The 21,562-nt window shown below is 34.6% G+C and overlaps 1 protein-coding gene across 1 annotated transcript in view; it reads left to right on the top strand.

The window, feature by feature from the left end:
• TINAG (tubulointerstitial nephritis antigen) overlaps window positions 1-21,562 on the top strand; it is an 87,944-nt gene that overhangs the window by 13,730 nt on the left and 52,652 nt on the right. The window contains exons 5-9 of the mRNA XM_078054408.1: window positions 10,294-10,417; window positions 13,947-14,097; window positions 16,239-16,419; window positions 17,912-17,957; window positions 21,135-21,258. Coding sequence (XP_077910534.1) covers window positions 10,294-10,417; window positions 13,947-14,097; window positions 16,239-16,419; window positions 17,912-17,957; window positions 21,135-21,258 — 626 coding nt within the window. The remainder of the gene's footprint in view (window positions 1-10,293; window positions 10,418-13,946; window positions 14,098-16,238; window positions 16,420-17,911; window positions 17,958-21,134; window positions 21,259-21,562) is intronic.

The raw sequence follows: 21,562 nt of genomic DNA, 5'->3' as shown, positions 1-21,562 counted from the left end.
GCTTGTTACCTTCCGTAAACGTTTCACGTGAACTTTGAAGTTCACCATTGTCCATTCGATAAAGTGTCCTGTCTTCACAAATGGTTGTGTTCCTTTACACTGATCATGATTTCATAGAAATTCCTATTTCTGATTATTGGTTGTTCAGTGACCCAATGCTCAAGCAAATCATTAGTTGTCCTTGTTTTTCTTTTTTAAGTAAACACAGTTATTTTTTGAATTCATCCAAACAGAGTTGTGCTGCCTTTGGGCTGCCCATTATCATACAAGGCTAAGAGAAATGCCAGTGACTGCAGATGTGCGCACTCTGGTGATTCATAAATTTCCTCAAAATTTCCACTACAGGAATACCTTCAAATTTTGCCAGGTGACCTCGCAAACTCCTTCGTGAAATTGCTGCATTTCCTACACTCTTAAGCTTCATGCCATTGTATTGGCTTTCCCTTTCATTTTTAGGAGATGGTATCATCCCATAATGGGTATCTTGTATAAAGAGGCTTTTATCTCTCCAGGATCACAGACCTCTAACTCATAGAGCTGCAGTTTAACCACCAGATGTGTGGTGTCGCAGGCACACAGACTTCCCAGTTGAGATGTTGACTGTATTCAAGGCCTAGTTCAAATGCCCAAAGCTGAGCGGTGCTCACAGGTGGTGGGAGTGCAGCCTTTTCTCTTTGCAAGGCAGGCTTTGCATCCTGGCTGCCTGGAAGCTCCCAGTGGCTTGGGAGCCAGCAGGGTTGTTGTTCGCCTTTGGATGAGTTGTAAATCCACAGGTTTCTCGTGAAGCACTTAATGTACTTTGCTTTCCAGAGATGTAATCCCCTGAGTTATTATACCAATTCAAATTGCAGTAGAAGAGCTTGCTAAATTATAACCAGTATCAGAAAAGATCATAATAGCTGCCACGTATTGAGGAGATGTGTGGTTAAGTGCTCTTATAAGCACTTTCATACCTTATCTCATCTAATTCCCACAGCAGCTTGATGTAGTGGGTACTCTAATTATCCACATTTTAAAGACAAGAAAATTGAGATTGAGAGAGGTTAAGTCACACTGATATTGGGAAAAGTGAAAAGCCACCACAGAATTACTTAAAGTGCAGAGCCAGGACATCTTAGAACATCTCCCAAAAATAGTCCCTAGAGTTCCAGTAGAATCAGTTAGCTTTGGTCAACGCAGGTTCAAAATAGCAAAAAGCAGAGCTAATTTTATGAAATAATCAGCTTAGATATACTTTTGGATCTTTCCTAGAACCAGTAAGATATAAAAATCTTTAGAGATGTGGCTTGGATTCATGGTTTTTAGTGACCTAATTATAGGATCAATTGGAAGAATTATTATTATTATTTTTTGGATGCTTTCTTTTTCATCTTTATCCCCAACTGGGGAAAAAAAAAGAGGAAGAATTATTTAAGAAAAGAATAAATTCACTCCCTTTATAAGGATTGCTCTTTCCCTTTTATTAAGGGCCCAGTCAGCCAAATACTCATTTGGGTGTCTATATACATTTTCTCTGGATTATTTCTAACCTTTCCTTTTTAAGCTTTAATTTTTGCAACCTGGAATATTTTATATTCTAGAGAATATGAGGTTGTCACTCACCTCAGTATAGAAAAGGAAGTCAAATTCTAATTCGTCATTTATTGGCTGCTAGAGATTTGTTTGCATGAAAGTCTTTGTGGTGATATTTAAATGAAAAATCCTAATGATTAGTAGTACTTTGGGAGAATTAAAATTGCTGAGTGCTATGAATTAGTGTAATATAGTTGTCAGCTTATTCCAGGAAAGCAATAAGGAAAATTTGGCTGATCTGTAAGAGTTCCATTACCCACTTATGATGTAAGGCAAGGAAATAGCTTCTTATTTCTAGGGCATAGTAGCTTGAGGACTGAGGGTCTTTCAAAAGTTTCTGAGTATTAGAGTTGTCCTAATATCTGGAGATATAAGAAAATCAGAAATATAAGACATACTTGCAGGAAGTGAACCGAGTTGAACTAGTTACTACAGAAAGAGGTAAAAAACACGTTAATTTTTAGCCTGGTGACTACATAGAAAATACCTCAATACATCAACTTGCCTCAAAGTACAGTGAAAATGAGTTCTTTTTTTTTTTGTAGATATGTTTCTGGATAACTTTTTTCTCCTCACTTTTTTCCAACTTTTTTTTTTTTAATATGATTTTCAACATAGGTTGGTCTATGTGTAGAACTACGGTAGGTAGGCAGTTGCCAAGACTGGTAATGATTTTGTTGAGGAACTCCACTGCATTCCCACCCCCAAAACATCTTCCTTTCCTTGACCATGTTACCTGGATGAGAGTTGGAGTTCATATAATTCTTTATCTGGGGTGGGAAAGATGAGCCATGAGTCCTTCCTGGTTTCTGGGAAAGCTCTTCCCTTCCCTGTCTGGATTCCTGATTTCATTCCTTGGGTTAAGTCACTATTCCCATAATGTATCTGCTGAGCATGAGTTAGAGAAATATCAGTAGGCATTGTACAAAGAGTTCTACGATCATATAGATATGACCTAAATGGATTTGTTGAATCTATATGAATTCATTCAATCCAAATGAATATTTGTAGAGTGTGGTTAGTAACAGTGGAGAGTAGAAAGATGTTGATAGTGGAGGATGAAAAAAAGTTAACTCTAGGGTTTTGGGGAGCCCTTCCTGGATGACAATCCTAAGTGAGGACTGACAAAAAGGAAGCATAAACTTACTATTATCCCTGCGTACAAGTAGAGTGCATGAGAGGAAGTGAAAAAAAGGGAAGAAAAGAAAGCTGAGAGGGACATTGTTCAGACCATGCAACTCCTTGTTGTGTATGAAGACTCACTTCATCCACACTGGAATGATTATGTCTGGTGTCAGGTCAACAAAAGCTGGCTAGTTGGTGAATGCATGCCTATTTTTTTTCCTTGAAGGTTTTCTCTTTTGTTTGTTTGTTTCAAGTTTTTATTTAAATTCTAGTTAGTTAACAACATAGAGTGTAATAGTGGTTTCAAGAGTAAAATTTAGTGATTCATCACTTACATATAACACCCAGTTCTCATTACAACAAGTGCCCTCCTTAATGCCCATCACCCACTTAACCCATCCCCTGCCCACCTCCCCTCCATCAACCCTCACTTTGTTCTCTATAATTAAGAGTCTCTTATGGTTTGCCTCCTTCTCCTTCCCTGCTCCTTTCCCCTTTTTTGGAAGGTTTTCTTAGTTTGAGATTGTTCAAAGTGATGTCTTGATTGGACAGTTCTGTTCTAAATGGTTCTACACTAAAAGTGTTAAGAACTATTGGATGAATTAACCATTCTCTGGGACTCCATTGAAACTTTGTATGTTGTATGGATAGATTCACAATGGGATTGATTGGGAGCTGGCCATCAGAAGGACTACAGCTCCCCACAAGAAATTCAAATTCTGCCTATTGAGAATTTTGTCTCCTTAAACTACAAAATAGGCTATGACATGGTTTGACCCTTATTTCAATATTTCTCAACATGTGTTCCATGGACCAGCAATCTTGCAAGCTTAGGAATAAAGGTGTCCTATCTGTGGTCAAATAAATTTGTGTAATGGTGCATTATATCTTCCTACTGAAAATTCACACTAGAGCAGAAGTATATTTAGGGATAAATCAGAACTTTCTCAGTGTCTCAGAAAGAAAACAATGGAGACAACCAATTATTATGACAGCATGCAAACAAACCTGGCATTGACTCAGGTCCTTTTGAGCCAGCAGAAACATCACAGTTGAAGTCTGTTAATAGGCATGTGTGAGCTAGTGTGTTTACCCATGTGGGCACCATTCCATTTACCGTGATGAACATGAGCTCTGGAGCCAGTGCACTTGGAGCTCAGTCTGGCTCTTTCACTTATTGCCTCCATTTCGTCCTCTGTGCAATGGTGATGGCAGTAATACCTTACTTGTTGGGTTGTTAGAAGTCCATGAAATGCTGAAAGAGAAGTGCTTATTATATACCATATTATATACATATATAACAGAAATGTTATCATATACCATATAAAGTTGTTTTTTCTCCCTTGGATTAATCTTGGGAGAATAGTAGGGTCAATTCCCTACTATTCCTTATTACTAATTTAGTAAGAACTAAATTATCAAAAGCGTCATCACTTGGAGATTTTTATTTCATAAAGAAAGGTATAGCTCTGGATTTATTGGCCCTGATGGAGTTTACATATTTCTGGTGAACCTGAAAGTTCTTCTACTATGCTCCTAAATCAAATCAAATCAGATCAAGTCATATCATATCCAAATCTAATCTAATCAAATCAACAGCTTTGTACCTGAATGTTTTTCCAGGCATAATGTTCAAGTGCTTTTGAATTTGGGAGATAACTTTAAGAAGCTTCACTGTGTTCTATCCTATTATAAATATTGCAAATATTTTGAATGAAAAATACTATTTTCAAACAGAAATGGGGAAATTAAGAGCTCACTTCTATACTTGTCTCAGCTAAAAAAATTTTTTAAGATACTTTTGTTGTTGTTGATTCCCCAGGGAGAACAATGAAGTGAACAAAGTTGTTACAGATGTTTTAAAAATTTCTTCATCAATTTTAATAGCTTACTAGTATAACATCTTTTCCCAGTCACCCAATATGAGTGGATTTTGGTGTGTTTTAGTTGGAATTACTAACATAGGAAAAATAATGTGTTTATGGTTTGTTGGAAGTTAAAGTAAAATATTTTATGTATTATATAATAACTCTTAAAGCCACCAATCATTGAGATGAGAAATGAAAATTTAATTGTCTGAATACTTGATCATTGTCTAGATAATATTCAGTATTGACAGATTGGATTTCTTTCTTTTTTAAAAAAACTTATTTATTTATTTATTTATTTGAGAGAGAGCACAAGTGGCAGGGAGGGGGAGAGGGAGAAGCAGATTCCCTACTAAGCAGGGAGCCCAACGATGTGGGGCTCAATCCCGGGATCCTGGGATCATGACCTGAGCTGAAGGCAGATCCAGTACCCCTGGATTTATTTCTATTGTCATTAGTTATAATAGGAGGAATTTGTTTTTTTCCTTTCTGAAGTATATTTCAATGATAGCAAGTACTGAGGGATGAGAAGTACCCTTGGAAAAAATCAAAGGGAATATTACCAAGTGTAGTTTGTAACCCTCCATAGGCTATTGAAATTTTTTATTTGATTAAAAGTAATCTACTTGACTCCAAATATGTTTGTCAACTTTGTAAAAAGAAGCCTCTGTAAAAAATGAAACACTAACTAGAAAAGTGAAGGACACAGTTATATGGTTTGGTTCTTTACATAATGTGAAACAAAAATGACCATTTTCCCCATAAAAGTGATGTTTAGCTCCCACATATGTGAACATAGGCAAATGGCATCAGGCTTGAATAACTTTATAAAATGCAGGTGCCAATGATGCTGCACAAGAGGGGCACAGCCAGATGTCATGGTGGAGTCTGTTTAAGCATATATTTTCCTCCCTTCATCTCAGAAACTTCTCATCTATGTAGATAAAGAGCGAGGGACAGATTACGATGCCAGTTCTTACTGTCTCTGAATTAAGATTTTTAAAATTCAAAGAGCATTAAAGCACGTGCTTATGCCTCCATTCCCTCCTTCCCAGAATGGAACCCCACACCCTTTGAGAAACCTTAGAAAATACATAACCTGCCTCACTCCTTATTCAGCTTAACTTGTGGCAGAATGAGCTCGTGGCAGTGTCTTATCTCTCACGTCAGTTTTTGAGTTTTTAGTTCTCAGTTTTATTTTTCTGTACCAGTTGCAATCTGGTGCATAACACTGTGATATAATTGAACATGACTTGAACAACATCGTGGGGCTGAATTGATCACCACAAGGCAAATCTCCAAAAAGAAATGTGAAAATTTATTTTTTTCCCTCTCTGTGAATAAATATTTGGGGCTGTGAAAAGTGGATTCCTGAGGTGGTTTGTGTGTTGATAGAACAAGCACCTGTTCTCTGGGTTATTCCCAAACCTGGGTTATCTAGTCTAGACTATGGTTCTTCCCAGAGCATGTTCCAGGAAACAGTAGTCCTTTGATCTGCTTCACAATCAAAAGGATGTGAAATGAAATGAAATAAGATGAAATAAAATACTTGGCATTGGGTCATGAACATTTAAAACCATGAATAGGATTTCCACTTCCTGGAGTCTCACAACACTTAGGTAGCTTGTAAAAAAGTATTGCAGTGAGGACAAAAATCTATTTAATTTTCAAAACCAGTGTTTTTCAGAACTGTTAGATTAATCAACTCCTTCTTTTGTAATTATCTATTACAATTCCCCCAGAACTAGTGTTCTAAGAAACTCATTTGAGGATATATCATAGTTCATCAATTTCTAGATGCTTATTGTCTTCACTTCTTTATGCCTCTAGAATTGGGATGCTTCTTATAGTTAATGATGTCCTGGCTTCAGTGAAATATGGTATTTCCCTAGCAAATTTAATATCAGATATGTGTGCTATTTTAATTATGATTAGGCTCATCTGAGAGAGACAAAAATTCAAAATGACAGTGGCTTAAATAACATAAGAATTGGGCTACCACCAACAAATCTGGAGATGGGTGGTCCTCCATTAGAATTACACTCCATGGTGTTGGAGACCCAGACTTCTTCCTTCTTGTTGTTCTGTTTTCCAGTCTTTATATCCAAAGTCCTATTGTGGTTCAAAAAGGCTGCTCCATGTCTATCTGTAGCAGGAAAATAATTTCTGCTAGCAGGAAAATAAAAGAAAATCAATAAAAAGGAATAAAAGTGAAGTGCCATTTGTCTCTTAAAGAAAGTTCTCAGAAACTGCCAATAACACTTTGGCTTATATCCCAGAGGCCAGTACTTAGTAAGGTGGCCACACATAGTAGTCAAGGGGGACTAGGGAATGCGGTCATCTTTTCTGAGCTGCATGTGATGAGCTAAAATTGTTATTTCTATGAATAAGGGGAAATCCTATGAAAAGGGAAGGATTAAAAAAGAATTAGCACTACCTGCCATAGTATGATCATGCAATATTGATATTTATAGATAATTAGGTAAATTACCCTATAAACCGAAACTAGAGAAATATCCAAGCTAATCCTTCCAGAGTTAATAACATGAAGACAAATATCGTTGAAGGTGAAAAATTCATTTTGCCATTTGCAACCAGTAAATTAGCCCTATCCTCTCTAATATCAAATAGTTTAGAAGAAATTTCTTGGTATTCATGGCCTTGGATTGTGAAGGGCAGAACAAAATGATATTCTCTGTTGCCTTCTTTTGATTCTCAGGTCACTCTGGTTATCCAAATTTAAGTGGAGGAAAGTGCAGCCAGAGATAGGGGCGGTCACTCACATGGTGGATATTGTGGAGATATGGGCTCAGAGTAAGAATGTCCAGAATGTCCAGAATTTGACTAGAGTGTTCTCAAGCTGCTCTGTGATTATGTTTGCATTACTCTTTCAGAGATTTTCATTCAATTAAATGCAGGAAGTACTGTAAAAAATTCTCCAGTGTTCACCATTGCCTTTAATTTTTATATTCACAATATTTTTAATCTCTAATTTTAAATAGAAATATTGAAGCAGGGAGACTGTTCAAATTTAACCTCAAATTTGACTAATGTTAATTTGGAAATACGACTACATTATGACTGAAACTTTTTTAGCATTACAGTTGAAAGAATTAAAAATGCCCATATACCACTGTGTAAATCCTTTTAAAAATAAAAGCCACTGTCACTTTGAAATTTCTGTCACTCTCAGCTGATACTCTTGATTCTTTTGCTTTACTAAGGTATCTTTTGACATACACACACAAAAAGTATGCGTTGAAGCCAAACTTGTGTTACCATTTCCTAAAAGCTATTATTCTGTGATGCTTACCTTTATTTATAAGCCCTTAAAAACACTCTTACTTTACAGGGGCATGCAATAATTATGGAATAATGGGATATAAGATTTGCTCTTTGTTTATTACATCAGATTATCTGATATCATAAGAAGAATAAAATTGCAACATAGTATGTGCCTGTTGATCTTCAAATCCTATGGGTTTATTTTTAGGAAAAGCAATATTAAATAAATGATAAAAATTCTGAAAGATCCAATAGGTGATCTTTTTGAATTTGATCTGGCTTCATGGGTTGGTAAGTATGTTTTCAATAAAAATGCCATTTTGCTTGTTATTTCTCTATTGTCTTATCTTATTGAGAAGGATGAACCGTTAGTATTTTTTTAAGTAATAAATCATAAAAACAAAAGCAGACTGATATTTATAATTTAATTTAATGTGCCTAAGGGAGAAAAACATTTTTTTAAAGAGATGAAACCCACCAATTAGATCTATATTTCCTCATCATTATGAGATATTTATTGAATACCTCCTATGTGCAAAGCATCCTGGTAGGTTTGGGCATATGAAAGTCAAATTTTAAATAACTCAACTAGGCTGAAATGTGTTTGATGTAATAGTTATATCTTTATTGCTTCAATAGAGTAGAAGGAAAATATCCTATCTATTTTATTAAATTATAAAGTGATAAAGTAACAACCAGCACTGCACCTGTTTTTCTGGAAACTTGAGACCACTTAGTACTATAAATGTTTAAAAGCACACTGATAAGGCAATGACAATAAAGTTGGAAGGTATCAGTAATTAATAAGATAGGTGTATTTCCATCGCAGTTAGAAAGATTCCTTTGGAGAGTGAATCTATCTCTCTGGAACTATCTATTCAGAGCAGTCAATTTATTCTGCTCCAACTCTAGGTTTCTGCAGTGTGGTCAGTCTAATGGCATAAAGATCTAACATCACCTGGATTTCCACGATACTGCTCTTAAAGTATCATGCAGGCACTCTACTGTGATCTGCTTGACATTTTCTGTACTTTTCTTCCATCACCTAAATAGCAGTGTTTTTAGTAATGGAACTCAGGATTTAATAACTTTCTTATTGAGTGATAGTAATTTCTTTAAATCAAAACTGAACTCTCTCATTAAAATTCAAATTTATAAATATTTTGGAGGGATACCTTTTCAAGCTGACATGTAAATTCCAAATCTTCCTTTAGTCTCTGAAGCAATTATATACTTGTCAGAAGTAATTTTGTTTGCAAGATACTGGATCAGTAGCCCAACTTGTTTAATGGAAAGCATAATCATAATATTTTTAAATAGATAAAATTTTAGCTTTTATAGACATTTTACTTTTGTTGCAAAATATCGATGTATTTCTGATAAAGTAAGGAAATGATAGATGGAGCTTAGTGTTAAGAATTCTAAAACCTGGGGCGCCTGGGTGGCTCAGTCATTAAGCATCTGCCTTTGGCTCAGGTCATGATCTCAGGGTCCTGGGATCGAGCCCCACATCGGGCTCCCTGCTCCGCGGGAAGCCTGCTTCTCCCTCTCCCCTCCCCCTGCTTGTGTCTCTCTCTGTCAAATAAATAAATAAAATCTTTAAAAAAAAAAAAAAAGAATTCTAAAACCTGGATCTGGTTTCAGGGGTATTTCTTATTTAACCTTAGCATGTCATTTAACTTTTAGAAGTTTGTCTCCTCATTCGTAAAATAGAGTAAATAATATTTGCCATGATTACACAACATAGGGCTATTGAGAAGATAAAATATTGAGAAAAAAATTGAAAACTTTAAAACACTCTCAAAAATGATGTATGTGAATGTGTGTGTATAAGTGATAAAAATTAATAAACAAAATCCTTATTTGGGTTGAGTCCTTATTATTTATGGAAGTGAAGGTTATCACTCTGTAGAAAAGTTTGGGAAAAAAATAGGGTATTGTGTTTGAGATTTTCTTTGAGTGACTTGAACGGAGCAAGGTCCATAACATTTAATTTACCTTCTTGGAAAGACAGCAGCTGAAACTTCATTAACTTCATACAGAATCACACTCTCTAACATAAGAAGGGACATAAAAGTAAATGTTATTTCTGAGGCCAAATTTAAATAACACCATGTCTTCTTACATATGGGTGACCCCAACTCTCATTCAAGATGATAGAAACATTGGCTAAAATTATTGCACTGTATGGTAACTCAGAAAAAATTCTACATCTTGTTCTTATGATTTTGCTCTGTGTTAAGATTCCCTGCATTGAATTATTTTTAAACATATATGAAATAGAAATCCTACACTACTAATACCTTTCAGGGATGTCATTCAGAAAACATGAATGTATGAAATTAAAAAAATAATGATAAATATTATAAAAGATCATGGCATTTTCTTATAATGGTTACTGGGATACCTTTGAAGACATCTGACGTCTGCCTCTCTTCCTTAGGCTTCTTTACCTGAAACAACTGATCTTCCAGAGTTTTTTATTGCTTCTTATAAATGGCCTGGATGGACTCATGGCCCATTGGATCAAAAAAATTGTGCTGCATCATGGGCATTTTCTACTGCAAGTAATAAAGTCATTTTAGTTACTTCCTTATGATTCTCCCTTTAAGTCAAGATTCTGGGACAGTAATTAAAAGATTTTGAAATTCAGAATTTTGAAATATTAACATTTGGCCAATTAAAATAAAATTGTATTCAGAGCAGAGAAAGCACCCTGAACATTATATAAAAATCCATATTCACTCTGAAAATTGGTCTTGATTTTTAGGGTGTAATTTTAAATGGAGAATAAATCAAAAGAGCAACAAAGAAAAGTTGCCAAAATTTGTTTGTCCTTTGAGAGTTAAGGCCAGATGATAAGAAGAGTATAACGTATGTCTTTATTCATAATATTATCTGTAATACTAATATGAACTTACACATACTTATATGATTCTTATATTCTTTTCTCTTTATAAATTTTCAAAAATAAACCTTATTATTAAACTACTTTGATGTAAAGAAACACTTCAGAACAAAATAATAATGGATTAAATGGGTTTTATCATTTTAAGTGAAAGCAAATTTGTAGCTTTTGACTCCAAAGTTATGAGTAGCTTCCAAATTAGTATTGCTGTTACTTCAAAAGTGTGAGGAATATTACTTTTTATAATTACTTTCATATAAGTTCACAGGTCCAATAAATCAATACTCAGGTTAATCTTAAGATTTGGTCTCTAAATTAAATTATATTCCAGCAAATAACCTAACATGATGTTGATTGACTACTATCAAAGATCTTCATAAAACTATGTTCTAGGCTCTGAAGGTAATTCCAAGAGTGCTCAGAATTCTAAAGTCTTAGCACAGAAAGCATTGTAAAATAGGGACATAGATTCGCAGAGAAGCCAGCTCTGAAGCGTGATACTATTTTGGACAGAAAATTACTGATATAATTGTCCAAATATCATTGCTTCATATGTCAGCTAGTTTGTTCTAGAAATGGTACCTTTGGCTAAGCTTACCTCTGGAATGGCTTTATCTATTAAGCCTATGCTACTTCCCACTCTAAAACAAATGTTTTCTGGATTTCTGATATTTGTCCTCACTTACTAGCAATCCACACGGGGGACCTGTTTGAGCCTTGTTTCACATGGGTAGGGAGATATTTAATCAGATAAAACATTTGTCATTTTATGTTCATGTGGTTAATGTATTACACCTCTTAGGTGATATATAAGAATTTTGCTTTAAATTGAAGTTACACCAGTATTCTGAAGATGTCTTAGGAAAGATGTTGCTGGTTAAATAGTGAGAGTAACTTGCTAGCCTGATTTGGGTGGTGTACTTTGGTATCCCCAGGACACAGTCCCACTGATGGCCTCAGCCCAGGGCTATGTCTGGATTTGTCCACCTACCTAATTCACCAAAACACCAGAAAGAGGGTTTTCAACACTTCTGAGGTTTCAGATGACATGGTTTTATATTCAGGCTTAAGCTATTTTTTTCGGAGTGTGTTAAGCAAAGAAAAGAATAAACTAGGTTCTTTTAAAGATCCAGATAATTACATCAGAAAGTAATAGTTAAAATAAGAAAAAAAATGTTTTTCAAAGAAGCTAAAAGCTATTAAATGGAATAAAGAAGACATTTAAAAATATACATATATAAAACAATAGGTATGCAGCCAAATACAATTCAAGGACGATGTCAGAAGCTGAAGAGGTGAAAGAGTTTGAAATGGGGGGCGGGTGATGCATGTCAGAGGCAAATGTAGAGATAGAATAAATAAGCAGGGGAAATGGTAGAGTGTGTCTCAGAGGTAAAGGCCAATAACAGTTTTCAAAAGGAGGGTGGGAAACAATTCGCTGAGCTGAGTCATTCTTAAGTATTTCAAGTGAATTTGGATTAAACACTCACTGAGATTCAGAAATGTCTGAGAAGAACAACATGTGTCCCGTTGGAATTTAAAATATTTATCCTTAAGTTGAAATCTACGGATTCATGGGGCTGGGAGGGATCTTAGAGGTCAAATTTTTCAAGCCTTTGGTTTTATAGAAGAGTTACAGTAGATAAAATGACTTATCCTATCTCAGAAATGATCCTGGAAGCCAGGTTACTGATTCCTTGACTGCTGCTGTCCCAAGTGGTTTTTGAACTAGAGAATAGTTACACTAACATTTTCAAATTTACATTGGATTCTGAACCATTGTACTGAAAGTCAAAACATCAAAAATTTTCTATTTTCTTCTACGAAAGAGGGAGTTAATTTCTTGAGACTAGCAGAGGTCATAGTAGAATGTCATCTGCTCTTATAAAATATATCCCCACGCAGTAAGAGGTGGGAATCGAGAAGGAAGTAGGAGGTTATAGATTGAACAGATATTGAGCATTTAAAATGTGCCAAAATTGCACTACAGAATTGTACATATGCTGTAGTTACATAAAAACCCTGTACATACAGAAATATGTATGTAATGAATTATTTAAAAATGAATTATTTTAGAATAATTCTAAATTAGCACCTTGAGAAGTTCCAGTATACAGACAATTTTGATGGGCAAAAGCTATAACTTCTTCTGAGAAAATTGGATGAATAAAAGAAAGTTTACAACTTTGTTGCCTTTAATGAAAAGTAACTAAGTTGAAATATCAAGAACAAACTATACCAGCCATCCAACAACAACAAAAATTTGTACCAAAATTTTCCCATGATCTCATCATTCATATCAAAAAGATAGCATAAATAGTTTTCTGCTACTGGTGGATTAATTTCCCTAGTTTATTATTCTGTGATGGTAGCATTGTGACTCTTGTTCATTATTGTAATTTTTAGTGCTTAGTACAGTGCCTCTCACCTCGTAGGCAGCCAATAAATATGTGCTGGGAAAAGGAATGAACTGATTAACAACAACCATGGGAATTTTATATTGTTATAAATTTATATCAAGTATAAACAAGGTGAATTCCATGTCTATGTAATAAGATTAGGATCATAATTTTCAAAATATTATGAGAATAAATATGTGCTATGTTGTTTTTAGATATTTTATAAGATTCATAGTAGTATAGATTAGCTTATGAATGGTTTTCAGAGTGGTTAACCTCAATACTGGTTTAAAAACCAAGGATTCAGTTTATTCCAATATATCAGATTAACATGGATGAATTTCCAGTTGGTATTTCTATGATAAGTTTTTTCTGATTTCCTCCATTTAGTTGTACTCATTTCAAAAGTTATATATTTATCCATGACTATATGTGAGGTTCAGGAGTAGTTACAAATGTAAATGAGATATGATTCTTGCCCTCGAGGAGTTTCACTTCACAGATTTCTTAATGAAAAATTCATAAGTGTATAGAACATGAAAGGAACAAGAGACTAGAAAAGTCTTTGAAGTCGATAAGACAATTGAGCAATACCAAAATCGGATAAAAATTATGACTGAAATTATGACCCAGTTGACTTTGCTGGAATACAGAGATATATTAATGACATTCATTTTTAATTTTAAATTACATTAAGTTCTGAAGACTAGGATTCAAAAAAAGGGCTATGTAAATTATTAAAAATGTCGTGTGCCACTTGAATATTAATGAGTATTCTATTTGGAACAGGTGTGGCAGCTGACCGAATAGCAATTCAGTCCAAAGGTCGATACACAGCCAATCTATCCCCTCAAAATTTGATCTCCTGCTGTGCCAAGAACCGACATGGATGCAATAGTGGAAGCATCGATAGGGCTTGGTGGTTCCTGAGAAAACGTGGGTAAATAGCTGCCCAACATATGTTTCTAGGATTCTTGTAAGTTCTGTTTGGGGTCAATAAGGAAAAAAATAAATTGCAAGATTTTTACTGAAAATATATATATGCTACATCTAGATAAATGTGTGCATTACATTTAAATATACACTATATTTGGTATCTACTAAGATTATACGCTATTGGAAGCAATTATTTGAAGAATGTATACATTCCTCACTAAATTAATGGAAAGACTCAAGTAAGCATTGTCTTCTTGTTGCTCTAAGCTAAATGGCTCTACTGAGTCTCAATGGGAATAGAGTAGTTGATATTGCTGATATCTTTGCTGAGTCTTTCAGTTACTCAGGTAGATGGATAATGCCAGGTAAAAATTAGATTAAGAATGAGATGAATAAAATAAAGAATTTATGGTTGCCTCAACTTATCAACATCATTAAGTGTCACTGCCCCATTTGATGGGAAAAGGCAGGCTGTATTTCCTTACTCTCATGTAGTAATACCTACTGCATCCTCATATCTACTGTAAGAGCTAATCTACTTAAAAGCTAAGTTATTTGGGTAAGGAAACTGCAGCTGATAACTAGTAGTATGCATATGTACTGCTCCCCTGTCCTTTTATCATCCACTGAGTCCTCTTGGTTTGCTATAGAACAGTCAGGTGCTATGAAAGCATGGATGTCAGATATTGATGGGTGGCAACAAATTTCTTTAAAAAAATGTCATACATTTTGCTTAATAATGTAGTGCTTAAAACGAACAACTTGGGCTGATACCTTCCTGATATAGTAGTGCTTGGTTGGCTTCTGTTTTGTACTATGACAAAAATTAATACCCTTTAGAAGCTTAGAAATATAAATTAACATTGAGACCCAACTAAATCTTACTGTGTTGGTCTGCTTAGGTTACTGTAACAAAATACCATAGACTGGGGAGCTTAAACAATAGGACTTTATATCCCACAGGTCTGAAGGCTGAGAAGTCCAAGATCAAGATATTAGCTGATTTAGTCCTCGTGAGGGCCCTCTTCTCATTTGCCTTCTTGTTGTGTCCTCACGTGGCGGAAAGAGAGTACTTGTATCTCTTCCCCTTCTTATAAGAACACTAGTGCCAGTGCGAGGACCGCACCTTCATCACCTCATTTAAAGTGAATTATCTCTCAAACGCCCCTCCAAACACCATCACATTTGGCGTTGGGGGGTTCAACACATGAATTTTGGGTGACACAATTCAATCAATGGCACTCATTACCCCAAAGCAGTATGTTTAATGCAAGAATTTTTTGAAGTGTTTATTGTCTTTAACGGCTTTGCTTCCATCACACTCCTTGCTCAGATTCTCTTACTCTGTTGAACACTATTGAATTTTTCTGAAGCAATCTTATTGGGTACTTCTATGGCCAGTTCAAACTGAATATATATAAAGTCAATTTTATGGTTTATTTTCCTTATGATCTTCTTCTGTGTTCAATAAATTACATTAGTTTTGGTACCAAATAATTTGTACTTTTCTATGTTCAGTTTCAAAATCAGAAATCAAAATTATTTTGTTTATCTTTTGTACATTGTATGTGTCTGATAACTTTCTACTCTATTAACTTTTAACACTATCTTATTGTATAGTATTTCTCCCAAAATATCATGAACCATAGAAACATAATAATTGAAATCTTATGAGGAGATATTTATTAACTCAATAAAAATGTAAAAGTAAAACCAAGAACAAAACAGCCTTAATTACAAAACTTACTTCATTGATCAAATACCCCATCTCAACATAATAAAATTGTTGTCTTTTTCACATTAAGCTTGGCTTTTCTACATTATAATTGTAGATGCAGGATGAAGTACTTCCCCTATTAATATTACCACAGATTTTACTGACAGTCACTTTTCATCTTTAGGAAATTCTGTACTGTAGATAAATTATTTATTAAAATGAATTGAAATGAGACTTTTAAAATTATAATAAAAATGAAGGGGCAGGGAAGAGTATAATATATTGAACTGGTATGTTGGAATTAATTCACATTTTGAAAGTTACACATGTAAGCAGTCAGGAAAATTTATAAATTTTCAGTAAAATTGCACATAGATAGGATATTATGGCATTTTCCTAAATATTACTTCTTTACTTATTCCTCATAGACTGGTATCCCATGCATGCTATCCACTTTTCAAGGACCAAAATGCTACCAATTATGGCTGCGCCATGGCAAGTAGGTCTGATGGGCGGGGAAAACGGCATGCCACAAAGCCATGTCCCAACAACATCGAGAAATCGAACAGGATCTACCAATGTTCTCCTCCATACAGAGTCTCCTCCAACGTAAGTCTAAATGGAAAGAATTAACAATGGTTAACTTTCTCAGAAAGATAGAGCTCTACTATTATTTAAACTATTTAAAAGCTATTATATTCTAAAATAATGCTAGTTTTCAGATATAATTGTTTATATTCTTAAAGTGTCCATTAAAGACTCTCAGATTTCTGAGCTTTGTAATATTAGCAGCATGAATGATTATATGATATATATTTACATACTTGACAAATAAAAGCTAAATCAGACGTTTTTTCACTGACTTTTTGGTGGTAGTAGCTCATTGTGTCAATCCTTTGCCTTAGTCCACAAAATAATTGAAGTAGACATAGCCATAAAAGGAAAATGACTCCCTTAGAGTCTAGTTTTTCATGTTGAAAGCCTGGACAAATTTTACTCCATCATATCAGTGTTACCCAGACCTCACTTTCAGTGAATATCTGAACCTTGAGTGGCTTTCAATTACCTACAGAATACGGTTTAGTATTCTTACTATGGCATATAGGTCTTCTGTGATTTGGCTCTGATTTACTGCCTTTACAGACTTTTGTCCTGCCTGCATATGCCCCTCCACCTGCTCCAAATGCTCCTGATAAACAGGACTACTGTCTGCTCCCTAGATACATCATTCTCTCTCATGCTTCTCTACTTAGCCAGGTGATGATTCCTCTGACCCATGTGGTTATCCCACCTATTTCCGTCTGGTAGAATCCAACACATGGGTGAAGGCCCAGGTCAAAACCTCATCTTCTCTGTGACCTTTTCTTGACTCCTACATGGGATTACTTTCCTTTTTCATTTGCATCCCTGGGAACTTTGTGCTTATCTCTGTAATAGAACTTATTACATCATAATGCAATTAGTTGTGCTACTGTCTTTCTACTCTACCAAAATGTAAATTCCTTGAGGATAGGTACAGGGTCAATATTTGTTTCTGTTCTAGTTTTTGGTATATACTCTATGATCAATGCACATATATGAACAAATGAAAAAACGAATGACCTGCCTTTTAACTAAGGGCTGATCACACAGTGGGTGACAACATAGAGATATTTATATACTATAGCCACACTGAGGAACCTCACTAAACAATCATCTGGGGTTCTCATAGTCAAAAGAATGGAGATGACAAAGTCTCCATTGATAAAACATAGTTAATTATTTTTTTTTGTGACCAGAAAAAGCTATTATTTTATTTCCTCTTCATTCCAAAATTATTACCAGTGGTAAAAGTCAGTGAAACAAATGGGTGCATCTTGTTTTTAGCAACTTGATCAATGTGGTGTTTCATGTGAGTATTTCAAGGCATGGTTAAAAGTAAATTATAAGTGGTCAAGGCACATTGGATTGTATAATTCTTAAATTGATGATACGGCACCTAACATTATACACCAAACAATAGGTTTGGCCTGATAATAAGTATAGGTAGATAACAGATCTGATATAGATACCAATAGAAAATAGGTCTGATAACAATGTTCATTGATACTTTTCCTTCTAGGAAACTGAGATCATGAAAGAAATCATGCAAAATGGACCAGTACAAGGTAAGCTTGAGTGAAATATGGTTGTGTCTTATTTATTTCTTTAATAAACAATATTATCTTTTAATTCATGCAAAAGGAGCTGAATAAAAGAAAATTTTTACTTTTAGAGTGTTCATAAAGGTTCAACAGTTCTAAGATCAGTACAATTATAGGATATATGTTTACCTAATACCTTCATTATCTGCCATTTTATTTTAAGAAGATAGACACATTCATAAATCGAATTCCTAAATATTAATAACACATTTGATGAAAGTCTGCTAAGTTTTTCCAAAAGTGATCATGGGCCAAGCCGACAGTCAAACATGGAATGCTAAGTAGTGGAGCTCATTTAATTATCCAGTCTATACTTAAGGGCCACACATAGTATTAGAAATTTCCTCACCTTCATTTTAAAGGGATTAGGTAATGGATTGAAAACAAATCAAGCTTTAGCAGTGGAAAAAATCTAAATATTTTCCTTTTTCCATAAACTCAAAATAAATTAAATAAGTCAGTGTGATTTTTGTGTTTTATAAAATGCCTTTTATTTTGATCAATTTTGTAGATGTGTTATGGATAGTAAATTAGCAGTAAATAAGAAAATAATAGACCGAGTTTACATTGACTTTCATTTTTAAGATATCATCTCTGATATGTAGTTCCTCTGCTTCCCTATTGAATTTTATTTTGCACCACTGCAATGGATGAAGAAGATAAGTTCATAGAGTATATTTCCTGTACTAAACATTGCCTTGAAGAGCATGGAAGAACAGACCCAGCGAGGCCTAAAATGGAAATTCAGGTTGTGAACATGTGAAGGCCCAAAATGTATTATCAGTGCAGTGGAATGAACTAAATCAACTTAAATTAACCAAAATTAAATGTAAAACATTTGATATATACCTAAGGAATTATTGGCCAGCATCTACTTTTGCTTTTCTGAGCGCTGACCTAATTAGTTCTGGTTCAACCTCTAGCAGAAACCATGGATTTTCAAGTTGTGTTGGAATATTTTTATTGATCATTATTGCCACTTAACATTTATTGAGAAACTAGAGCTTACACTAAACATGTCCTGAATTGAATTCTAAAAATCCTGGGACCTTAAACAAAACACAAACAAATGAAGAGAATTTTTTCCTTGTAATTATGTAATTTTTACTGGCTGTTATAAGACTGGGGGAATCATGTAATTTACATGCATGCTTCAATAAGTTAAGTTCGTGTGACGATTTTAAAGGAGCAAAAGTGTTGTCAAGGCTGAATTCAAAATTCCACCTTTGGCATTTGCTACTTAAATGACTTTGGGCAAGTTATTTAAGCTCTCTGAATCTTCAAGTCATTGTAGTACTGTTTCAAGTTTCTCTCTGTCTTTTAATCAGTCAGAAGAAATTTGGATCATAATTCTTTAAAATTGAGAGCCCGGGAGGTTTATTTTATGGTCAAGTACTTAAATATTCATGAATTTCACATAATAAATAAAAAATAATAAAAAGTAAGAATCACCGTAAGAATCAAAGATAAACATTTTAAAATAGTAAAGTTGAAATCCAAATTATTCAACACATCTGTCAAGAACGTACCTCCTGCCAGCCTGAGCCAGGAGCAGGAGACAGAACTGCAATCAAGGTGGGCTCCATCTTGCCCGTAGCCTTGTTATAATGCTGTGTAATATGTTTGCTGAAGCTTTCCAAAAGTAAAATGGCACTACAGTAACTTATGTAGTTAATCTTTGGGTTCATCAAGTCTGTTTTGGTGTCAGAAACTGAAGCAAGGAGCCACCTTCAAGTTAATTGTGATGGTCTCTCTCCCACACTTCTTCAGTTGGTACTGTTTCTCAGCAATGAAGTGTATATTTTATTCCTGATGCTTAGGGAGAGTTGAGAAGAGCTTAAGGGGTCAATGGTTCTATAGAGGAGAAAAACCCCTAGCAGTATCTTCACACTTATACAAGTGCTGGTTGACTCGTCTTGCTGTAGATGCAACTTGTTTGTCTGCACAGCGTTGCCTGGGCTAACAAACGGCATTTTCTCCTCTCTCAGTACAAAAGAATGTAAAAGGCAATGGGATGCTGGATAAATAACATGGTGTGCATTCTTCTAAAATCTGTAGAATTAGAAATAAGTTTAGGTGCTGAAAAGAGAACAAAACAAGGTCTGTGTAAAGTACAGTTATATAACTTCTTAAAATCCTATGGGAATGTATTTTATTTATTTATTTTTGGGGACATGTATTTTAAAGTAGATAAAGAAGACTTAACCTCTTTTGAGAATATTTAAAGAGCATCAGAAAAGACATGAAACATTAAAAAAGGAAATAAAAGGTGGAACATTAAAAAGTTATATATGACTTCGGAATAGAAGCTTCATTTTAGGATCTATCAAATGCTTGTGACCTTAGTTTTTATTTTATTTAAAAAACATGTCAAACTAATTATAGACAAGCATTGTGCACTTACCAAGGTATACTTATCTAGTCCCAACTAAAAATATTTTTAATTCATGTCTTCTAGAAGTTTAAAGTCTTCACCCTGAATTGTCCAAGCCCTTCAACAAAGCAGCACACGATACAGAAAAGTAATCTAGGTGAGGGAATGAAGGAGAGCTTTATCAAATATAAGCTCTTACTTTCTAAAGAATACAGCAGTGGCTTAGCTCTGCGGAGTTGGGAGGTTGAAATCTTGTCAGAGTATTCTTTTGCCAAAGGTTTACTTTTTATTCAAACTCGCCAAGGAAAGGTTTGTATTTACTTCCAAGGATTAAGGACAATTACTTTAAGCCCTGTTTGCTAGGTTCACCCTTCACTGCTAGCTTAATTGGAGTTTTAAGAGGCTCATGGTGAAGTTCAAGGTTAATGGAGAAACAGCAATCACTAGCCAAGTGCAGTGGGGCTTCTCTGCAAGGGTTTCAATTCCTGGTAATAGTGTCTCTGTCAATTAAGAATAGATGGTGTTTTAAAGATATAATGTGTACTTAAGTAATATTCTAAATAGCTAAAAGCTGTTTTTATAAGAGAACAACAACAACAAAAATTGCAGCAATTAAATCAAGTAGGAAAGAGAATTAGGCTGAATTGCAAAGTCCCTTCTTAGATTCTCCTCCTGGCAATTTAACCATTGATTGTTCTGTGAGAATTTCTAGAGATTTTTAAAGAGATTTGTTTCAAACTGTTTCATTCTGTTGGGTTTTATTTTAGCCATAATGCAAGTCCATGAGGATTTCTTCCATTATAAGACAGGGATATATAGACATGTTACCAGAACAAATGAAGAGTCAAGCAAATATCAAAAGCTCCAGACACACGCTGTCAAACTCACTGGGTAAGGCAATTTCTTAAAAATCTTCATTTAATGCTTTTGGAAAATGAAACAAAACATACGTGTATAAAGTGCATACAGGTACCAGAATTTTCCTTGGTATGAGAGAGTTCCATACAAATTAAAAAGTATCCAAACCTTGGCACTATTTAGTCATTATTTTAAAGTCTGGTTAAAGGGTAACTCAATATTCTGGAAAAGATGATCATTTCCTATCTCTCAGTTGTGAGTGTGTTCTAAAAATCTGTTTTAAGGACAGGAAAATATATTATTGGAATAAATTCTACATATGGCATAAGCAGGGGAA

Source organism: Halichoerus grypus, chromosome 9 (genome assembly GCF_964656455.1).
Source record: "Halichoerus grypus chromosome 9, mHalGry1.hap1.1, whole genome shotgun sequence".
Lineage (NCBI taxonomy): Eukaryota > Metazoa > Chordata > Mammalia > Carnivora > Phocidae > Halichoerus > Halichoerus grypus.
The sequence above is the reverse complement of the archived record's forward strand: the minus strand, read 5'-3'. Positions and strand labels throughout refer to the sequence as shown.